Genomic DNA, 24946 nt, shown 5'->3' on the forward strand with positions numbered 1-24946 from the left:
AAAAAGAAAATTCCAAGTTGTTAGTTTCCTTGTAAAGAGATATGCACACATGTGTACCTGTGTGTAAAAAGACTGGTGGATGTAGGAGCTAATGTCTGTCAATTGGTCAGTGCCCATCACTTGGCCAATTAATACAGTACATCTAGATTCAAACATAGTTCTCTATATAAACGTAGTATATTCTTCCTAAAGAAATCTTCTGGGGAAGTTGACATGAGATTTAAAAGTTAAAAAGAAAAAGAAGACTAGAACACAGAACACAGCCCACATTTGAAGAATGCCTAATACATGCCAGGCAATACAAATGAGCATATATATAAAGATATAAAACTTCAGGTAATCCTCAGTTTACCCAGTGGTATAAATGGTGTTATCCCCATTTTAAAACTGAGAAATCTGAAAATCTCCAATGGAGACATCCTGGAGATTCATCCACCAAGAAACTGGAACAAAGCCTATGTATCCTGTAACTTAATCTTCAGATTCCCCTGCAACATCATAGTTATATACTCAAATGCTAACTCACAAGAATGTAAGGACAAATAAATGAAAGCTAAAAACCAACTCACAGAATGATTAAGAAATCACAATGTGTGGTTCTTCAATTAACTGAGAAGAGAATAAAAAAAAAAACCAACATTTATGGAAAATTTTGTTGAATTTTGAGACATTTACTAGGTGAATGTTCATTAAATTACTCAAGCAAAATCTTTCCAGAACCTTACTGGTATTATAATAACTAAAACATGCAAAAATTAGACCTGGAACTGCTTTTCTATTATGGATCTAGGCACATTGCTCCAAGGTAAGAATCATACAGAAAAGAGCTTAGGGTTGAAAGTGTTTTAAATCAAGTGTTTTAAACCTAAGCAGAAGGTCACAGGATCAGAAATCCTTATTGTATGCCACACTACATTTTATTGATAGCAATAAAAGAATATGTATCAATTTTTAGCAGTAATTTCAAAAGTACTCCAAAACAAATATAGTTAATTTTTCTCATACAGAAGTGCATAAAAATCATCTGTGCTACTTACTGTTTGGCTTTAAATCAAGCTAATGAGAACATTAAAATTACATAGAACGAACTGGTACTCTTATGAAATATCTGTGTGAACTCATTCCAATGAATAAGAATAATGTTCATCATGTATTACATGCTTCCTATGTGCTGGGAAATATTTATTTTAATCTTTAGTAGGACACTCTGACCTAGATGCTCTTAAACCCATTTTAAAGATGAAGAAACAGATTGACAGATGTTCTATAACTTGTAAAGTCACACAATTAGTAAGTGGCAGAAGTGATCCTAAACTCAGTCTGCCTGGCACCACAGACCACAACATCACCCCACTACTACATAGCAATTTTTAAGGAGAGTCAGAATACCTAGAAATTATGATTTTTACACACTGAGATTAGATATCAGACTCAATACTAGGTATTTCAATGAGAGGTATATATTTTACAGTTAGACTAATACAAGCTTTTCCAAGAGTTGAGCTACACAGTTAGAAACTTCATCTGAATTCTGAAGTTCAAATATCTGTTTCTAAAATTCTAGAGATACTATAAATTATTGGTGAAGCATAATTTTCTTAAATCTCAATCAGTTCTCCTTGAAAATAGGTCACATTTATAGTCTGACATGTGGTCATTTAGATACACTCTGAGGTATGTATTCCTAAGTAAGAAAAGTAAACTATAATTCATGTGAATTACTCCTGAAATAGAGACTCCATCATCATCATGATGTCATTCCTCAAAAGCTGGGATTCCATTTAACTCAGCAAAATTCAGTCCAGTTTGAAGTTTCCATCTGCTTAATTTGTTCAAATTTTGACACTTTCTCACATTTATTTTTTTCCTTTCATATAGTTTTAAGTTCATCATTTAACATCAATAAAAAGGTTACATCTTGTTAACACACTGGTTGTCCCCACTAGCCATGTCTGTCAAAATCCTTTAAAGACCCAAGGTAACTTAATAAAATCTTTCTACTCTACTTCAAATATCACATACAGTGGATATACTGAAGAGCTGATGCATGAAAGAAAAAAGTTAGCTTTGTTTCCTTCACCCTTGATTCATGATTAACAAAGTTCAAAGTTAAATTTCCACTGATAATCATAAGTAAACTAGACAATATATACAAGATAATGTAGTTTGTATGGGGAACAAAAATTGCACTTAGGCCATCCCCACTAAAGAGGAGAGGATGAATGTCATGTCTAGGGAAATGATGACTTCTTCAGTACAAGAGTCACTAATACTAAGTGGAAAAAAAGGAAACAAACAACCCAAAAGGCCCTTCAATCCATTTTCCTCTCTTGTTTACAATTAACACCATGAAAGCATTATCCCCATTAATGACACAATCAGGCAAATGGATCTTGTTACAGGAAATATCCAGGGTTTTTTCAATACAATAAAAAGTTGGTTCAATTATCATTTTCTGTTTTCTGGCTCTTCAATACATTTATAACAGTGAGTCACTGATGTTTGTCATAACATTTAGAGAGTGCAAAATCTTAAAATGCTTTCTGAATAGCCAGAAGAAGTGTTCAGTTATGCAAACAGGATCTTAATGTTGAATTATATTTTTCCACAGACTTCTCATTATGAGAATGCTCATGTATCTGAAACGTTGAAATACCAGAATGAATGCTAATATACTACAGTAATTGTTTATTTTTGCCATATTTGATTTTCCTCTCTGCCCCAATCTGTGCATACACATACAATTTTTGTTGTTGTTGTTTAACTATTTGAAAGTAAATTGCAGATTTTATGATGCTGGCTGATATGTAATTTAATGCATTCCAGTTCTTTGAAACATAGCTCTCTATATATTAAACACATGATGCTATACCCATTTATAAAATAAATATTAACTTAAAATGTCTCATATTATAATTACCTGTTAATTTATCACAACGATATTAGGACAGATATTAAGACTAGATATTAAGACAACCTTAATATCTAGTTGTCTAAACATGACAATTCACTTTATGTTAATTGTCAGTGTTGACTCTGTCCTGCACCCAACCACCATAAGAGCTGGTGCCTTAGTCTGTATTCCTATGGATAAGTCAGAGCATTCATCTATTAAAACCCAGATATTTGAGTACTTAATGAAATCTCATTGATGTTCAGGGTTTTTATGGAAAAATACGTCTCTTTTTGCTAGTGTAAACTAAATTCTTCCTAATTATTTTATTAAGCTATGAGAGAAGACCTTGATATTGCCACAAAATGGAATTTGGGTAAACTCCCAAGGAAAAATGTTCAGACAGATCCTGAGAAAGAAGATTCATGTTATCAAAAATTAACTGTAAAAGAGACTTTTAAAAGTCTCTCACTTTAAGTCTGAGACAGTCGGAGGAAATCTTTCTCAGACTTAAAAACATTTGTACATTAAATTATGATAAAATATAGATTATAGATAGGTAGAATTAAATCTCCCTCAAAAGAGGCATTATCCTAACTCCCAGTACCTCAGAATGTGACCTAATTTAGAAATTGTGTTGTTGCAGATACAATTAGTTTCATGAAGATTAGGTCATACTGGAGTACGGTGGGTCCCTAATCCAAGAGGACTGGTGTTTTTTTAAGAAGAGAGAAATTTGGACAGGGATGTGCATAGAGGTAAGATGATATAAAGACACACAGGGAGAAGACTGCCATGTGACATTGTGAGAGGGAGCAGAGACCCCTCTTAGGGGACTGCCAGTCTCCCCTAGCCCCCCAGCATGGAGTTAAAGAAAAATTTTGAGTTCCTTCTAGGGAGATTTCGGCATCTAGCTAGCCCTGCAACCAGCAATTTGAAAAGTAAATATAAATAATCCACTAATTTAAAAGGTAATAATAACTTAAACAATTGTCATTCAAGTAAGTTAGTGTCACAAGATGTTTGGTTCCTTATAGAAACTAAAGATAGCATCTCATATCCTTGAGTTGTTATTCAGAAACCTTGACCCTCACCAGATGAAAAATACCAACCACTGTCATGTAGACTTCAGATAAGGCGGAACTAAGAAGTGAACGCTGAGTACTGTCCTTATTCTAAATTTCTTCCTTGAAAGCCTGTAGAGAGTCATACCCAAAGGCTAGATCTTAACACTCCTTTCTTCTGACCCCAAGTTTTTAGACAAAATGTTGCTTCCTTAACCAACTGTAAATCAAAGAGTCTCAGAATCCACCTGTTTGTTAGCCTCTACTTAAAGATACTCCCACCTCCTTGGACCAAACCAATGTATAACCTCCATATATTGATTTATGATTTTGCCTGTTACTTCTCTTTTCCTGAAATGTACCGCTACCTTTTATAGTGTGCCCTTACTCATAAGCCATTGGGGAGTTTGGGCCTTAAGTGTGAGCTGCCTGATTCTCCTTGCTTGTCATCCGGCAATAAATGGCTCACTTTCTCTCACTGCAAGTCCTGGTGTGTGTGTGTGTGTGTGTGTGTGTGTGTGTGTGTGTGTTTTGCACACTGGGTGAGCTGACTCAAGTTTGGTTTAGTAACAATTGGAGGCAGATATTAGAATGATGATCTATAAGTCAAGGAATGCCACAGATTTCTGGCTGTCACCAGAAGCTAGGAAAGAGGCATGGAACAGATCTTCCCTCAGAGCCCTAAGAAGGAACCAACCCTGCCAGCTCTTTGATTTTGGACTTCCAGCCTCCACAATTGTAAGAGAATAAATTTATGTTCTTTTAAGTCATCTAGTTTGTGGTAGTTTGTTGGACTAGCCCCAGAAAACCAAGATGGATGGAAATCGATAGATGATAGATAGATAGAAAAATAGATAGATAGATAGATAGATAGATAGATAGATAGATAGATAGACAGACAGACAGACACATACATACATACATACATACATACATACACACACAGACAGATACCTAGATAGATATATAGATAGACAGACAGACAGACAGACAGACAGACAAAGTTTCAAGGCTTAGGTCTAGTCATAAAATGAGGACAGAAGGAACCATCCATACCATCCACTGAAGTAATACAGTAGTCCCAAAGTTGTTAGTTGGATCACATAAAATTGCCATTTTTGAAGGACCAAAAATAAGTAAAAAATTGCATTAATAAAAGCAATTTTATGAGCCTAATAGATTACATAAATAATTCAAGGTTTCTGAACCGCCCCCCCCCCCCTTTTTTTCCTCAGGAGCAGATCCCTTGGCTGAATTATCTAAGAAAACATTTTCTCTACATCACTTTTCCTCTATAAATAGATTCTTAGGCTTCATTCATTTCCTTCAGACAAGGAATTTTCAGTCTCCATGACCTATATGGAATGAAATGCTAGAGGCAACTGTTCTTTGAGGTTTTGTCTGCTATTTCTCTCGTTTACACATCTCTGTGCATGATTTATCCTGGGAGACAATACTGAGGATTCTATCTAATTCACATTCAAAGCTGAGGTTTCTCCAGGGCATTTTCTCTCATTCCATTTGGTACAGCAGTAACTGTTTGACAACATCTGCCTTACAGCACCACTCTGCAGTCCCATCTGACACTTCATTCTCATTCACATGCTCTTCCTGCCTGTCTTCTGAGGGAGATGTTTTCACAACAGCGAGAAGACAGTAAGGACGAACCAGAGCTGCACTTGCCCAACGTTAATGTACATCATGAACCCACCAAATGGCTTCACTGACCTCTTACTCCAATTTATCCAAAGACTTTTGACATAAGCCAATGATCTTTAAACCAGCCTATTGTCCTTGGGGATTGTTGAGCATTCACATGTAATTTCTAAGTGTTGATTTCCTAGACTTTCAAGTATCTCTTCCCCCTCAAAGTTTCCTCAACTATGAAAAACAAGTAGCCCTTCACACATTTTACTGACAATTTTTTAACCAACAAGAAATGGTACAAACAAGTCCTAAAACATCCTGTGTATGACCACTGCTAAAACATGCCATTTTACTTTCATAAGTAGATATTTAACAGGAAATTCTATTTCATAAAAGTTTTAATAATCCTTAGTTCAGATAGATTTTATGACTGTAAGAAACTAAATTAAGGGAAAATTCCAAATCTTATCCATCAAAAGATTCCTCTACATTCTGGAATAACTTAAATCATTGCCTACAACACACAGAAAATTCAGAATATAGAATTCATTAGTAGCAACTGCCATTCAAATTATTACCAACTTTCATTAAACTGTTTTTGTTATTTTGCTATGGCTTTAAATTCTAACAGATTGTTTAAAATGTCATTCTATTTCTATTTAGCTGAAAACCTTGTACTATTATGCTCTTCATTATACAAGATTCTGCACAATTTCCCTGTGCCAGACAATACATAAACAGCTGGTAATTTTAAGCTGCCTTGAGGAATAAAAATTCCTTGGCCTAAAAATGTATTTGACTTAAAAATTTATGATACTTCTCAGCATACTTTACAACTGGGTTTTCATATATATATATATATATATATAGGTTTTCATATATATATATTTCACATATTTGTTCACATGAAATTTGAAAAGGAATGTACTATAAAAGAATATCTTGTCTTTTTGTGGTTTTATGAGTAGAAACTGCATAAGAACACAAAATCCAAGCAGGGCATTAAAATGGCAAAATACTCTCTGAGGGTATAGACAGTATTACACAGGTGTTGGCATTTATATTTTGAACTCCTATCTACTGTGTTTCTTACTCATTAGAGACAAGCCTAAGTCACTTTTGCTTCTCAACTTACCTATGAATGTAGGGCAAAAGAAGCAATCCCCAAATAAAAACCTTCCTTTTCCAGGTACAAACTTCCAGATGAGCAGGTTCAGTCCCAGAAAAATTAACATTTGTTCAATTATACTCTACTGAAACAAGCGCAACATTTGAAAATCAAGGCAAATTAGAATCTGATGACTCCTTTAACAAATACATTTGTGCTTTATTTCTAATTCTTTTCAATAGCAAGCTTTTCTAATATTAAAAAGTGGTTTTAATATTTAAATATTGAAATTATTATACAGTGTGTATATATGTCTGTGTGTGTGTGTGTGTGTATATATATATCCAAGAACATACCTGATATACAAAATAAGCTCTACCTGCCAATTCTAAATGTTTTTCCTTGCCAGACTTCTCCCCACAACCACATCCAAAGTGAGATCCAGTTGCTTTCAAAGACTCATGCAATTTCCACCAGACAACAACATATTTGGGTTGCACTCCCATAATCAAGAGTCAAACGAGTCATTTGCACACCGCAGCTCTCTGGCCCCTTTGTTCTTCAAATCAGGTTCTTGCCTTCTCCAGGTCACAGGCCCCATAGAGATGCCATTATATAATGAAATAAACTTACTGTTTTCTTTAACACTTTGAGAGCATAAGGCTTCTGGGTCCCCTTCTGTTTGCATCTGTACACAATGGATGTAGCACCCCTTGAGGGGGAAAAAGACAAAAAGAAAATGTTATGCTTTGGACATGAATTAAAGGGGAAAGCTTGAAAATAAGTGTCTCTTGCAATAACCCACATAACTGACAAGTGCTTATTATAAGTTCTATTATAGGACCAGCCTCAGCTGTCAAAGTACTTTTTTTAAAATCACAATTGAATATAGTTTGCTCAGAAAATTCTAGGTTTTCTAGCTTGCTCTTTTCCTTCTGCCTTATTGCTATACAAGTAACATACCTAGGGCTACTGCATTGAGAAGGCTCTGAAATAAATTAGGTCTTCAGATGAATGTTGTTTCTGAAGGAAACCCACCCAATTTCAGAATCCCAGAGCTTGCCTAAAGGTACATGTCTGGAATAAAACAAACCATATGACTTCAGGGAGAGGGTTTAGGTTTAGCACTCTATATAGTCTGCACTTTCACAATGTGGCAAGGGAGCTGGGACATCCTTCCTACTTTTTAATGTGTAGAGGAGATGGTAATATGTAAAGGAGATGGTAAGAAGACACTCAATATTTATTTTCATATATGTACAGGGTTATTAATAAGAAAGCATTAAAAAGCAGGACAACGTGGTCCAAATGCTCCAAACACCACATGAGAAGTAAAAGAGTAAAAGAGAGATAAAAGAGAAATATAGACCAAACAGGCTTACACTTCAACTTCAGAAAGAGAACTTCTAGAAACAGCTTAAGATCAATAAACTTGTCAGACTTTGAAGATTAGGACAAAGGACCTCTTATAATATACTCAGTCCCATGGTCCTGAAATTCCAAGTGAGCACAAAGAATTATAAAAATAAAACACATTTCCAGCTATCTAAAGGTGACAAATTTTTAACAGAGCCAACAGAAGTCAAAGACTGGTGTGTTGTAAATGCAAATAGTTAAAAATATTAACATTTATTTTTAAAACCTTGGTAAGGTATGACATATACACAAAGTAATAAAGCGTTTAAGAAATAGAATAAATGAAAATAATATAAAATTGATTTCCTTATTTTAAATTGTTTTAAAAGGTAACTAAGGCAAAAATATCAAATTTTTTCAAAGTTAAAAATGCATTGTTTTCTAGCATGTGTAAAAATAAAATGTATGACAACAACAGCACAAATAATGGAAGGAAGAAATTGGGAAATACTGTTGTTAAATCCTTATACTACATGTCTGGTAGTCTAATATTATTTAAATATAGACTGATTAAAGATGCATATTATGTAACCTAGGGCAATGACAAAAATAATTCTTTAACAGAAAAATCAATAATAATTCAATAATGGAGCTAAAATGAAATATTCAAGAATGGATTGCAAAGGAGCAAAATCAAAATAATAGATTTAAAAAATAAAACAGCTAACAATGTGGTGGTTTTTATTCTAATCATATAATTACATTAAATGTAAACCTTATAAACTGCTAATTAAAACTTAAAGAGAAGATTGGATCAAAAAAATCAAGACCAAACTGTATGCTGTGTACAAGAAACTCATTTTAAATATATAGGCATAAATAAAATAAAATAAAATATATAGGCATAAATAAAATAAAATAAATAAAATGATATATTAGGTTGGTGCAAACCTGGCAAAAGAGATACTACACAAACCCACCATAAGAAAGCTTATTAATATCAGACTAAGTAAATTTTAGCAAAAGGATAAAGGGGGACATTAATTATGAAGGGGTCAACTATGCAAAACAAAATAAATATAAATATGTGTACACCTAACAACAGGGTTTCAAAATACATGAAAGAAAATCTTATAAAACTAAAAGGAGAAATAAAAAAATCCATAAATACACTTGGAAACTTCAATACACTGTCTCAGCACTTGATAGGAAAAACAGACAAACTCTCATCAAGGATTACAGAACAACAGAACAGCCCTACCAACTAAATTATACTAAGTGACATTTAAAAAAAAAACTCTACACCTAAACATCAGAATACATATTCTCTTCAAAGTTGTAGGACTCACACACTTCATTTACAGTCTTACTATAAAACTACAGTAATCTAGAGAGTGGTATTGAAGAAAGAATAGACATGAATACAAATGAAATGTCTTTTGCATGTGTTTTATATAGGTAGATAAAGTTGCAAATGAAATAAAGAACAGTTGTCATATTTGAGATAAGGCATTGGATTAGGGTAGAGGTGAAGGAAAATAATAAAGTGATTAAGAACACAGCTCAACAATTACTAGCTACATGACCACATGCAAGTTACATGACCTCTTTGTGCCCTCAGTGTTCCCATCTGTAAAATGGAAAAAATAACATTACCTATCTCATGAATTGTTGTAGAGCAAATGTGTTAATCTATTTAAAGCATTTAGAGTGATGTTCGGCACAGTAAGGCCTATAAAAGCATTTACTCTAATCGTTATATACTTCTATATTTTTATAATTTTTACAATAAAATACTCATATTCTTCATGTAATTCCTTGTGTATTCCTACTGTAATTTTATTTTTATTTTTACTTTTTTTAAAAAAAGGATACAAAAATAGTCCTATACATATATGACGGATTAGTTTCTGACAAAGGTAAAAAGGCAATTTGGTGACAAAAAAAGATAGCTCTTCTAAAAACTAGTGCTTGAATGACCAGATATCCATATGCAAAAAGATAAAAACAAAATTTATCCATACCTCACATCTTATATTTAAAAAATTACTCAAAATGGATCACAGAGAGAAATGCAAAACCAGGAACTATAAAATTTCTTTTAAAAAACAGAAAAAAAGGATTGTGATCTTTAGTTAGGCAATGATTTCTTAGATACAAAACCAAAAATACAATAAATGAAAGAACAAGTAAATAAACTGAACTTCACTTAAGAGTGTCTGCTTTTTGAAAATGCAGGAGAAAATATTTATGAATCACATATCTTAAAAGGACTTCTATCTGAAATATATAAAGAACTCTTAAAACTCGATAAGAAAATAACACATTAAAAATGGGCAAAATATCGGAACACATACAACCGATAGTACAGAAATGTAAAGGGTCTTAAGAGACTAGAATGAACAAATGAATACATCAACAAATCGGATGACCTAGAAAAAATGAATAAATTCCTAGATACATACAACCTACCAAGACTGAATAATGAAGAAATAGAAAATCTGAACAGAACAATAATGAGTAAAAAGATTGAAATCGTAATAGTTTCCCATCAAAAAAAGAAAAGAAAAGAAAAAAAAGAAGGCTGGCCCTAAAGGCTTCATTGCTGAATTTTATCAAACATTTAAAAACCTAATACCAATCCTTCTCAAACTCTTTCAAAAACTGAAGAGGAGGGAATACTTTCAAATAAATTTTATGAGGCCACCATTACCCTGATATCAAAGCAAGACAAGACTACTATAAGAAAAGAAAATATCCCTGATGAACATAGATACAAAAATCCTCAACAAAATACTAGCAAACTGAATTCAACAGCACATTGAAAGGCTCATTCACCATGGTCAAATGATATTTATCCTTGGGATGCAAAAGTAAACATATTCAAATCATTAATTGTGATATACCACACTAACGAAACGAAAGGCAAATCATATGATCATCTCAATAGATGTAGAAAAAGCATTTGACAAAATTTAACATCTATTAATGATAAAAATCTCTCAAAAAGTACATATAGAAAGAATGTATCTCAATATAACAAAGGCCATATATGACAATTCCACAGCTAATATGCTCAATGGTAAAAAGTTGAAAGCTGTTCCTCCAAAATCATGAACAAAACATGGATTCTCACGCTCAATAGAAACCCTAGCCAGAGCAATTAGGCAAGGCAAAGAAATAAAAGGAATCTGAATCAAAAAGGAGTAAGTTAAACTGTCCCTATTTTCAGGTGATATGATTATATACACAAAAACCCTTGAAAACTTCACCAAAATATAGTTAGAAATAATAAATGAATTCAGTAAATTTGCAGGATACAAAATCAACATTAAAAAATCAGCTGAGTTTCTATTTACGGATAACAAGCTGTCCAAAAAAGAAATCAAGAAAATAATTCCATTTACAATAGATGGAGATATAAAATACTTAGAAATAAATTTAAACAAAGAAGTGAAAGATCTGTATACTGAAAACTATAAACATTCATAAAAGAAATTGAAGAAGACACAAATAAATGAAAAGTTATCCTGTGTTCATGAATTGAAAGAATCAATATTGTTAAAATGTCCATATTACCCAATCTACAGATTCAATATAATCCCTATCAAAATTCCAATAACATTGTTCACACAAATAAAAAATATTCCAAAATTCCTGTGGAATCACAAACGACCCCAAATAGTCAAAGTAATCTTGAGCAAAAAGAACAAAGATAGAAACTTCGCACTACCTGATTTCAAAATCTACAAAGCTATAGTAATCAAAATGGCATGGTACTGGCATAAAAATAAACACATAGAGCAATGGAACAAATAGAGATCCCTGAAATAAATCCACACATTTATGGCCAATTGGTTTTTGACAAAGATGCCAAGAACACATAAAGTGGAAGGAATATTTTCATCAATAAATGGTGCTAGGAAAACTGGACATCAACATGCAAAAGAATGAAATAAGACACTTATCTCACACTATTTATAAAAATCAACTCAAAATGAAGTAAATACAAATATAATACCTGAAATTGTAAAACTACTACGCGAAAACATAGGAAGAAAGCGCTATAACACTGGTCTGGGAAATAATTTTTTGGATATGACCTCAAAGGCACAATTAACAAAAGCAAAAATAGATAACTGAAATTACATCAAACTAAAAAGCTCCTGCACAGCCAAGGAGACAATCAACAGAATAAAGAGACAACCTACAGAATGGGAGAAAATATGTTTAAACCATACATCTGATAAGGGGTTAATATCCAAAATATATAAGGAACTCAAACACCTCAATAGTAAGAAACTAAATAACTCTATTAAAACATGGGCAAAGCATATGGCTTAAAGCAATCTTAGAGTCAATACTATTCCTATCAAACTACTAACATCATTTTTCACAGAATTACAAAATAACTATTGTAAAATTCATATGCATTCAAAAAAGAGCCTGAATAGCCAAAGTAAAAAGAACAAAGCCAGAGGCATCACATTACTGGACTTCAAAATATGCTACAAGGATACAGTAACCAAAACAGCATAGTACTGGTATAAAAACAGACACAATATACCAATGGAACACAATATAGAACCCAGAAATAAAGCCACACACCTACAGCCATCAGATCTTCAACAAATTCGACAAAAGCAAGCAATGGGAAAAGTTCTACTTATTTAATAAATGGTACTAGAATAGCTGGCTAGCTATATGGAGAAGAATGAAACTAGACCCTCACTATATAGTGATATATAAAAGTTAACTCAAAATGGATTAAAGATTTAGATGTAAGACCTCAAGCTATAAGAATCCTAGAAGAAAATCAAGGAACCATCTTTCTGGACACTGGCCTTGGCAAAGAATATTTGCCTATGTCCTCAAAAGAAGTTGCAACAAAAACAAAAATTGACAAATGGGACCTAATTAAACTAAAGAGTTTCTGCACAGCAAAATGAAGTATCTAAAGTATCAACAGAGTTAACAGACAACCTACAACCACCAGAGGCTTGGAGTGGAGAGATTGGGGAGATATGATGTTAGTCAAAGGATACAAATGTTTAATTACCAGGAGGAACAAATTCAAGAGCTCTTGATAATATAGTTAATAATAATATATTGTATACTTGAAAATTATTGAGTAGTTCTTAAGTATTTACACCATTAAAAATGAGGTAATTCATATGTTAATTAGCTTGATTTAGTCGTTCCACAATGTATACATATTTTAGAACATCATATTTACACTATAAAAATATATAATTGTTATTTCCAATGAAAAATGATTCGACCATATACTTCACCAAAGAAAATGTATGGCTGGCAAATAAGAACATGGAAAGATCCTCAGCATCATTAGTCATTAGGGAAATGGAAACTAAAATTACATGAAGATGCAACTACACACTGTGAAAGTTGGTTACACAAACTGGATTATCCTTTTCATACCCAACTAAAACAGTCTAGAGGCAGCAGGGCAACGTATTTGGGACACACAACATTGCTCCAAAAACGTAATTCTTTACAAGTCTGGCTGCTGAAACTGCCTGTTGTAACGAGAGACCAGTCTTCTTTGTAACTACTACAACTTTAGTACTAATGTGGCCCACTGCTGTCACTCACTGATCAGAGCTTACCAGTTCCCCAGAACCTTACTAATGCCAATGACCTTTCTCAAAAAGCAATATATAACATTTCTCCTTTTTATACAACCTCCAACCTCTTCGTTGTTCTTCTGACATATTGAAGACCACCTAGTCTGAATGTATGCCCCAAACTGCAATTCTTTCTTCTCAAATAAAACATTAAATTTAGAGATTTGTCTCTATATTTTTATTGTGACTTCAACAACACTTATTTGAATGACCTAAAAAATAAAAATAAAAAAGGCTGGCAAGGATGCAAAGCAATTGAAACTCTCACACATCACTGGTAAGAATACAAAATGGTACAGCCACTTTCAAAAACAGCTTGACAATGTTTCATAAAGTTAAGCGTATCATATGACTTATGTATGTCACTTCTAGGTATTTACTCAAGTAAGTTCAAAACAATGTTCACTCATAAACTTGAACCTGAATTTTCACAGCAGCTTTATGAGTAATCACCAAAAGCTAGAAACAATTTCAATATTCCTCAACTGCGAAGTGGATTAACAATTTGTGATACATCCATATGGTGAAATTCTACCTAGAAATAAAAAAGGAATTAATGAGGGTACACAAAACAACTTGGTTGAATCTCATTTATAATATTCTCACAGGTTGGAGAGGGATTGACTACAAAGTAGTAGAGGGGAATTTTTTTCACATGATAGAACTATTTTATATCTTGATTGTTACGGTGTTTACACAACTATATACGATTGTCAAAACAAGTAAAACTGCAATAAAATAGGTGAAATTTACTGTATAGAAATTATGGTTCAATGAAAATACAGTAAAAAAAACTTTCTAAAAGAAATATACTGTTTAAAAATATTAAAAACCACATCACCAAAATGTAGCTTATAGCATTCAACCCATTCTATGTTCATTTAACAGTAATTGGTGAAATTTTAAAAAAAGAAAAAATATGAGAAAGATTTTCAAACAGAAGAAAACTAAAAATCTCATTTTCATTCTTATGGAAAATAAAATCAAAAAATTAATATTACTCAAAAATTCACATAAAAGAATATTAAATGGCATCCATTTCTTAATTTCCTCATCATATTCAATTAACCTATCAATAATTTCTATACATAAATCATTGTCATAGCAAAGCTTTTTAAGAAACAATGAACAAATATTTTGACTGATCAACTTCAGGAAACAAGTATACTAGAAACAAGTTTTTAAAGGCAAGAAAGAGTAAGCTAAAAGAAGAAAACAGCCTAAACATATGTGGAAATAACAATTTCAACAGTTTCTCAAAAACATAACCTATATTATTAATTGAAATTAAATAGTTGACTTAAGTATGTAAATGTAATCTTAGAAAGCAATCACATTTTCAGTATGTTCATATAAAAATAAAAACTATTTTGCCATAAAACATATTAACAGTTAACTTTTAATACAGAAAGAACATCTTGTACAGTGTTGCATGTTTATTTCAAAATAGAATAAAGAGAGAACCGCCACAAAACTGCTTGAGATTCAAAAGAAGCAAGGAGATTATAGATTAGAGGATATTATATTTATGGAGTCATTCAACTGAAAAAAAAAAAATAAAGCTTTACTGTTCATGTCTATCCATTTATAACATATTCTTTAGCAAAAAGACCAAAGAATTACAGAAATTATTCCAGTTATAATTTTTTCTGCCATGCATGAATTTGATGAGAAATAAAACTTATGCTCTGAGCCTGATTTCTACTGCTTTCTTTTACATTAGTTTTCTTTAACAGGAATTCTACAAAAATTATTTTTGAGCTCTAGTTTTGTCTAATATGGTTAGTTGTTTATTTAAGAAAATTTTAAAAGCAAAAAGTTAAAAACATAGACCACCATATTTTTCATTACACAAAGAGAGACCTGTCAAACCTGTTTGTAAAATCACATGCAGTATTTGTACATTATAACTGCAATACTATGTATAAACTATAATATGTGTACAAATATACAAAATATATACAAATACAAAATATATATTATATCCCCACACATTGTTCTGTAAAGCTATTAAGATAGCTGGCACCGTGTGCCAAACTTATGGATGTGGAGGTGTGGGGGGAGCTCCAGAAATAATATTTATTTTCCTGAGTATGTTTCAAGTATAAAGCCCATTGCTACCACATTTAGGACTACGCAGTATAGAAAGGGGTTCTTCATCTATCAGTTGACCTTAACATGCTCCTCACACCTAATTCATATGGAATAACTATTTCCTTTCTTTTTCTCCCATAATCTCACCATTTTTTCTTCCTCTCTTCTTTCTTGCTTTAAAGAAAGATAAATTGGTTTAATTTTATTTTTTCCTCCAAAAAACAACACAGGAGTGTTGACATAACTGTTCACCCACTAGCTGAGAAATAGATACCCAAATGAATTCAAAGGGCCAAGTACAGATCAAATCTGATTCAAAATGGAATTATGAAGACTGGGTTCACATTAATATTTTTAGGAATGAAGATGAGATTGCACAAAGTTCAGACAATTTAGCATTGGGGCATTATCCTATTAAGGGAGGTTATAAATCAGAAATTGTCTCTTCTATAAGAGGACATAGTGGGATGTTTGTGATTATTTGAGGGAAGCATTAAAGTGTGATTTCCCTTGCCAACAAGTCTACAATGTGCTCTTTGCAAATGCAAGCGAACTTCAGATATGGAATCTCTTATCACATAGAAGTCTGGAAGTACTGCTGACTACTCTGTTTCTCGGCTTCAGCTGGATCTCTGCAATGATATGCTTCATGGCAATGTAAAAGTGACTTTGCTGAGTTTATTAGGTCATGTAAGCTATTAAAGAGTTTCATTTTTTTTTTTTTAATGGGAGGTGTCTTGAGATGAAACCAAAAAATCTTGTTATCTTTTTCTAATGTTGAAGATGCTTGGTTATAAAATGTAGTTATGTCAAAACATTAATCATTTTTTAACATTTCAATAGATTTAATTTTATTCTTTTGCTTTTTGCATTTGATTTTTAAAGTTTTTGTTTTCAGTTTATGTGCTGACTGGAAAGATCCTCTTAATGCTCACTAGGAAAAAGGTTTGAAAGCAAAGCTGTGATTTAAAAGAAGTGTCAATCATAGGTTGAAAATATAATGTGTGCAACTCTACATATCATCATATTTCTCTTACATGATTGGCTTGCTATTATTTAATAAGCTCTTCTTTTCACTGACTTTTAGGTTACATGAATTATTAAAGAAAACTGGTTATATCCTCAAAATTGATTCTTCTTAGTGGTGAAAGTGTGTCATATTAAAGAGCAGGAACCTAAAAAAGTCAAAATCTGCAAGCATTTAATATCAGCATACATCTTGGCCCATTCTTGGGACAGCTTTTCATTGTTTCAGTCTCTATCTCTGTCAGCCTGCAACTCATCAATGCTCTTCAGCACTAGAATGCTTCAGGATGTTCTTTGGTCACCAAGAGGGAAAAAAATCTGAACCTTAAAATCAACAAAGAACAGGAGGAAAGCTACTTAATTGATTTAATTAGTGATTTGACATTTTCAATCTACAACATGAAGAATGGCTAACCTTTAGAATTTAAAAGTTGCCATTTAGATCTGGAGGTTTCCCAAATCAGTTAAATATTACACTCCTAAAACAAATCTCAAGTATATCATGTCAAGGAATGATACTAAACTCCAGATGTTAAGAAAAGGCCAAGCCCAAGGTTTTGATAAGCTTGGCATCAGTCTGTCCATAACTGCACTCTTTCTTATCGAGTTCATTTACTTGCTTAATCCTGCAGAGAGCAAGGGTAAGTACCTCACTTCAGTCTTCTCATGTCCTCCTACTTGATGCCTTACATCCACTCTTCTGGCTGTCTCCCAGATAGAGTCCTCATTTGTTGTTTCAGCCTCATGTCAGCTTATTCTATAGTCACTGTCTTACAGGTATCATTCCTGACCTATACACCCTTTTTCAAGACCTTACATTGGCAACTATTAACTCTTCAACTCTGATCAACTCAAACTATGAATTTTTATATTCTCTACTTTGTGGCTCCAGTTTCTCAAAACCTTGCTTGCCTGCTAAACAATTTCCTTAAGTTGTTGTCTAACAGCACCCAGTTGTGACTTTGGCCCTAGTGCTTGGATCTCCACAAGCATTGGCTTAAATATGGCTCCTCTTATTTCAGACATTTAATAAAACTCCTGCCTTAAGATAAAGTAAAAGCTTAAGCAGCTCTGGAATCCAAATGCTGAATTTTAGCTATGACAAGGTAAAGCAAAAACAGCCTCAAATTATCAGATAGCTTAAGTATTGGTTCTCAATCACAAAGTGATACATCAATAACAATAAAACTATGGAATAAAGGGTCTTAATAACTCTTACCAGTTTTCTTTTCTTCAAAATATTTTATGCATCATATTGTTAGCTATTAGGATCAACTAATCAAACATCTTGTGAAAAGTTTATTTTCCTTATTTTCTGTGAGTGGGTGTGTGCACATGCATGCAGCACACAGAACTGAATTTTTGATCAACCATTTAATGTTGTAATACATGAATGAAGACAGCTATTGTTCTTTTTTCAACTTTTATCCTCCATTCCCAGTCCTGTTTACCATCTACTATGTTTAATGTGTATCTACACAATTCCATCTCCATACCTTCAATTATGCTTATTAATATTAATAAGCAATATATACCACTGTTTCTATACACTATTTAGATTTTATAGAAGTGTTACTATACCATATATCTTAGTCCTCAATTGGCATTTTTTCACTGAACATGATGTTCTTGAGATCTAGTATTGCTGATTAACATAGTTCTTAGTAAGTCCTCTTCATTGCTGCCACTCAACAAATATACCACATTTTATTTGTTCAGTATGACTTCAATGGACACTTCGGTTTTTAACTACTTCAAGCCAAAATTTAATGAATCTTCTTTCCTCTAAGTTTTTCCACAATGTAGTTATAATTTTCTAATGAGCCTGAAATTTTTCCTGCTGTCTATGGGAAATCTTTTTAATTGGGAAGTAAAAGCACCAATGTTGTAATCCCTGAAGTCAGGCATACCACCAAAATGCACTAGACCAGCAGCTCACAGAAATCTCACCCTACATCTTTATGCTTGCATTCTCAAATAGAATCAAGGATACAATGTAATTAATTTTGAAGTACTAGAAAAGTTATTTCATTGTAGGGAGCACTGTCCTCAAGGTTGAGGTTAAGAATTGTAAGAAAATGATGCTTAAATTGCCTGGGTGTGAACAATATTTAGTCATATATTTAAAAGCTGCAGAAATCACTGATCATTTTTAAAATCGAGTTAAATTTCATTAAATGAAAATTTATTAGGCACTGTGCTAGGCACTTTATGGGATTATAAGGATGGTTCTGGCCCCTAATGAACTTAAAACATAATATGAAAATAAGAAAAAAACCTATAAATAAATATATAATTTTCTAAGTAGGTTAAATACTAAGATCAAAACCATGGAACTCTGGGTAGCACAAATTTATAATTTATTGTCAAGCCTGTATGTTTTTGAGATTAGGATTAATTGATTATGTCAAAACCATATACATAAATCAGGACTATCCTTGGCAAACAGAGATCTGTAGTCCCCCTACTATTGGGGACTAAAAAGGAGGGAGAAAACTGGGGAGCCCTCTTGTAGGAGGGCGAATTTAAGTGGGTCTTCAAGGTGGATAGGGACTAACAAAGGCAAAAGAATAGACTGGCAGGTGTTCCACAGAAATGATCTTACTCAAGCCTCAATGTTCAACTTCTGGAAAAACTGTCAAATAGTTTTTCAATGTGGTTGTATCATTTTCATTCCCACAAGCAGGGTATGAGAGTTCTAGTTGCTCCACATCTTCATCAACATTTGGAAATGTCAATTATTTTAGTTTTTGCTATTTTAGTGGGTATGAGGTGATGTCCTATTGTGGTTTTAATTTACATTTCCATGAATAATGATGTTGAGTACTTTTGCAGGGACTTATATGTAATTCATTCATCTTCTTTTGTGAAGCATTTTGGTCTTTTGCCCATTTAAAAAAATATGACTTTGTTTTTATTATTTTTACGAGTTTTTAAAAAATTCCAGACACAAGATTATTTGTTATAAATGTGTATTGTAAAATTTCTCCCAGTCAATAGTTTGCTTTGTTATTGTTCTTAATAGTGTCTTTTGATCATCATAATCTTTAAATTTTTAGACCTAAATTTAACAGTTCTTTTATAGTGAGTGCTTTTTGTGTTCTAAGAAATCATTGCTCATCCTCAAGTCATAAAGATATTATCCTAGTTTTCTTCTAGTAGTTTTCTAGTTTTAACTTTTATGTTTATGTATATGACATATCTTGAATTATTTTTTGTTTGTGGTATAAGGCATGTATCAAGGTATATTTTTTCCACGTATTTATGTAGTTGTTACAGCACCTTTAATTGAAAATATTTTCTTTCCCCATTGCACTGCCTCAGTACTTTTGCCAAAAATCCACTGACTATCGATCTATGGATCTGTGTCTGGACTCTATTCTTTCTATTGTTATGCCAATGCCTCACTACTCTGATTTCTGTAGTTTTACAGTACAGTTATCTATGGGGGATTGGTGTTCCCAGATCCACCGTTGACACCAAACTCCATGGATGCTCAAATCCCTTACATAAAATGGTATAGTATTTGCATATAATCTATGCACATTCCCCTTTATACTTTAAATCATCTCTAGATTACTTGTAATTTGGGGTATTCTGGTTATTTTACTTTTCCTTGTAACATTTAGAATCAACTCATTGATGTTTACCAGAAACAACAACAACAACAACAAAAACAGAAAAACAAAGATCCTACTAGGATTTTCATTAGGATTGTATTGAATCTATAGATCAATTTGGAGAAAACTGACATCTTAATATTGAGTCCTCCAATCCATTTACATTGTATATCACTCCATTTAGGTTTCCTCTGATTTCTCAGCAATATTTTGAAGTTTTCCTAGTAAATGTCTTTTATGTCTTTTGTTAAAGTTACTGTTCATTGCTTTTTATTTCCTGATGTAATTGTAATAATATTTTAGAATTTTCTTTTATGGGTGTTTGCTTCTAATATATATAAATACAATTTATTTTTGTATGGTGACATTTATCTTACAACCTTGCCAAATTAACTTATTAGTCTACTAGAGTTTTTTATTTGTTTTTTTTTGGGGGGGGTAGAATCATGAGGATTTCTACCAAAAAAATAGCTTTTATCTGAATAAATAGTTTTGCTTCATATTTTGCCTTTTTCTTGTCCAACTGCACTAGCTTGGACCTCAAATATAATATTCTATTTAAGAGTGGGAGCAGATATCCTTGCCTTATTCCTGATCTTAAGGTAAAAGCACTCAGTTTTTCATCACTAAAAATGACATTAGCTATAGTTTTTTCATAGATGTGTTTTGCCAAATTAAGAAAGTTCCCTTTCTTTCTTACTTTGCTGAGAGGTTTATTTTTCTTTTTTAATTATGAATGGACAGTGAATGTTGTCAAATACTTAATCTACCTTTATTGAGATGACTGTATGGTTTTTTTCTCATTAATATCTAAATGTGGCTACTTCCACTAATCAAGTAGCTAATGTTAAGCTCACCTTATCCTTGGGATAATCCCCACTTGCTGATGATGTATTGTTTATATTTCTGGGTTCTGTTTGCTAACAATTATAAAAGGACTTTTACACTCATGAAAAAATAAAACCATGAGGGACAAATCTATAATTTTATTTTCTCTTAAATATTTATAAAATAATGTGGTATTAGTGTTATGCTGTTCTCATAAAAAAATCGGACTTTTTAAAAAAATTTTCTGCAAAAGTCTGTGCAATATTGGCACTATTTACTTCTTAAGGCTTTTGTAGAATTCACCAGTGAAAATATCTGGGCTCTGGAGTCTTCTTTTGAGGAAGACTTTTAATAGAAAATATATTTACTTAACAGATGTAAGGTTATTTCTATTTTTATTTCTTATGTCACTTTTGGAAGGTTGAATCATTTTAGAAAATTTTTCATTTAATTTGTTGAATGTATCAGCCCAAAATTGTTATTTGTTCATAATATCTTTTCAATATCCATAGGGTTTATAGAGATATTCCTTTCTATTCCTAATATTGGACTTTGGTTTTTTTTGCTTGTTTTCTTTACCAGTCTTGCTAGAGGTTTGTAATTTCATTAATCATGTCAAAGGGCCAACCTTTAGCATTTTAAATTTTTCCCATTATTTGCTTTCAATTTTATTGACTTCTACGTTATCTTTTTCCCTCTTTTTTACTTCCTTTGAAATTGAATTGCATCTCTCTTCTTTTATATCTATTTGGCTTCTTAATGTAGAAATGTAGTTCATTAATTGTAAATCTTTTTAAAAAACACTCAATGCTAAAATTTTCCTTTAAACACTACTTTAGCTGTATCCCACAAATTTTGATATGTTGTATTTGAATTACCATTTAGTTGAAAATATTTACCAGATCTCCTTTAATTATTTTCTTTATCCCATGGCTTTATCCCGTGGTTCGCTCATCAGAGTGAACAGGCAATCTACAGAACGGGAGAACATTTTTGCAATCTATCCATCTAACAAAGGTCTAATATACAGAATCTACAAGGAACTTAAACAAATTTACAAGAAAATAAAACAACCCCATCAAAAAGTGGGCAAAGGATATGAATGGATATTTCTCAAAAGAAGACATTTATGTGGCCAAGAAACAGGAAAAAAAGCTCATCATCACCGGTCATTAGAGAAATGCAAATCAAAACCACAATGAGACACCATCTCATGCCAGTTAGAATGGTAATTATTAAAAAGTCAGGAAAATGGCGATTATAAAAAAGACAGATGCTTGTGAGGCTGTGGAGAAATAGGAACACTTTAACACTGTTGATGAGAGTGTAAATTAGTTCAACCATTGTGGAAGATAGTGTGGCAATTCCTCAAGGATCTAGAACCAGAAATACCATTTGACCCAGCAATCCTATTACTGGGTATTATACCCAAAGGATTATAAATCACTCTGCTATAAAGACACATGCACATGTATGTTTACTGCAGGACTATTTACAATAGCAAAGACTTGGAACCAACCCAAATGCCCATCAATGATAGACTGGATAAAGAAAATATGGCATACATACACACACACACACACACACACACACACACACACACACACACACACACACACATATATATACCACGGAATACAACACAGTAATAAAAAAAGGATGAGTTCATGTCCTTTGCAGGGACACGGATGAAGCTGGAAGTTATCGTTCTCAGCAAACTAACACAGGAACAGAAAACCGAACAGCACATGTTCTCATTCATAAGTGGGAGTTGAATGATGAGGACACAAAGACACAGGGAGAGGAACATCAACCACCAGGGCCTGCTCAGGGGTTGGGGGAAGGGAAGGGAGAGCATTAGGCAAATATCTAATGCACACAGGGCTTAAAACCTAGATGACGGGTTGATAGGTGTAGCACACCACCATGGCACATGCACACCTGTGTAACAAACCTGCATGTTCTGCACATGAATCCCAGAACTCAAAGTAAGATAAGAAAAAAAAAATACCAACTATAAAGTGGGAAATTTTAGAGATGTGTATTATGTTTCAATACATGATCTATTTTGAAGAACTGCTTATGTGTTCTCAAAAAGGATTATATTTTACAGTTACTTAATATGATGTTCTGTAGTGTCAATTAAGTCAAGGTGATTGGTAATATTCAAATCATGTATATTCTTTATTTTTTGTTCACTTGTTCTAACAATTTTTGAGAGAGCCGTGTTAAAATCTCTAGCTTTGTGAATCTATTTCTCTCTTCTCCTTCAATTTTTGTCTTATCTGTTACTAGTTGCACATACATTTAGAATTATGACTTTCTGATGTATTAAACTAGTTAAATCATTATGAAATGCCCCTTCATTTCTGGCAATGCATTTTTAATTGAAGTTTGTTTTACATCATACTAAAAATAGCATGAACTATTTTATCATCAGTTAAATATAAAAAACAACTTTCTTATATTTAGAATTTGAATATTTCTTTTAATATCCTTTTATTTTCATTCTATTTGTCTTTATATTTAAAGTGCATCTCCTATAGATAATATTGAAACTTCTTTCAATGTATCAATTTCTGCCTTTGGAGTATTTAGTTCATTTATATTTAATATTATTTGTGATATAAATAGGTTTAAGTCATCCTTATTATTTTAAAAAATGGTTTCATTTGTTCTACTTTCCTGCTATCATTTGGATTATTTTATTATTTTTGAATCTTCTACCTTATCGATTCTCTTGGTCGTTAAGGGATATCTTATTATTTTGTTAGTGGTTGTCCTCAAGATTTTAGCATATATCTTATCTTACTTTTCTCAGTTTACACTGTAAAATATAAACATCTCAAAACAGTAATTCCATTTAACCACCTCCTCTTCCTTTCCTATCTTTTGGACTGTTATTATCCTATATTTTACTGCAGTGACTTGATTTTGCTTTAAATGATCAATTTTCTTAAAAGATACTAAGGGCAGAATAAAAATGTGTCTCTAATATTGCCTATATTCTATTTCCCATGCTCTTCATTGACTTCTATAAATCTGAACTTATATTTAGTGTTATTTTCCCTCAAATTAAAAAGTTTGTTTGGCATTACTTGTGGTTTATGTGCTGACAATAGATTCTCTCAGTTTTCATTTATTTTTAAATGTCTATTTTAGTCTCATTTTGAGACATATTTTAACGAGATATACAATTCTGGGAAGACAGGTTTTTATTTTATTTTTTTCTCTGGAACTTTGAAGGTGGTGTTCCATTGTCTTCTGGTCTCCATTTTTTTTTCAAATGGGAAATTAGTCATCATTCATATTCACTGTTCTCTTATATACAGATGCTCCTTGACTTATAATAGGGTCCCAATAAACCCACTGTATATCAAAAATATCATAAGTGGAAAATGCATTTAATGCTGGCAACACAGCCAATGGTCCTCAATTTACAAGTGCCTTGACTTGTGATTTTTTGATTTTACAAGAGTGCAAACATGATACACATTTAGTAGAAATCATCAATTTGCTATGGGATTTTGCCCTGATAAACCCATCATAAAGTAAAAAAATCGTAAGTATAGGACTGTCTGTATATCATATCTTTGTTTCACGGTTCCTTTTAAGATTTTCTCTTTATCTTTGGTTTCTGGCTTTTGAGGATATACCTACCTTTC

At 32.4% G+C, this 24946-nt stretch overlaps 1 protein-coding gene across 2 annotated transcripts in view; it reads right to left on the reverse strand.

The window, feature by feature from the left end:
• The window catches only part of CAMK4 (calcium/calmodulin-dependent protein kinase IV), a 272932-nt gene that overhangs the window by 135090 nt on the left and 112896 nt on the right, over positions 1–24946 (reverse strand). For both annotated transcript variants that reach the window (XM_011989399.1, XM_011989397.1), the window contains one exon: positions 7346–7424. In XM_011989399.1, the coding sequence (XP_011844789.1) occupies positions 7346–7424 (79 nt within the window). The remainder of the gene's footprint in view (positions 1–7345; positions 7425–24946) is intronic.

Source organism: Mandrillus leucophaeus, unplaced genomic scaffold (genome assembly GCF_000951045.1).
Source record: "Mandrillus leucophaeus isolate KB7577 unplaced genomic scaffold, Mleu.le_1.0 Scaffold352, whole genome shotgun sequence".
Lineage (NCBI taxonomy): Eukaryota > Metazoa > Chordata > Mammalia > Primates > Cercopithecidae > Mandrillus > Mandrillus leucophaeus.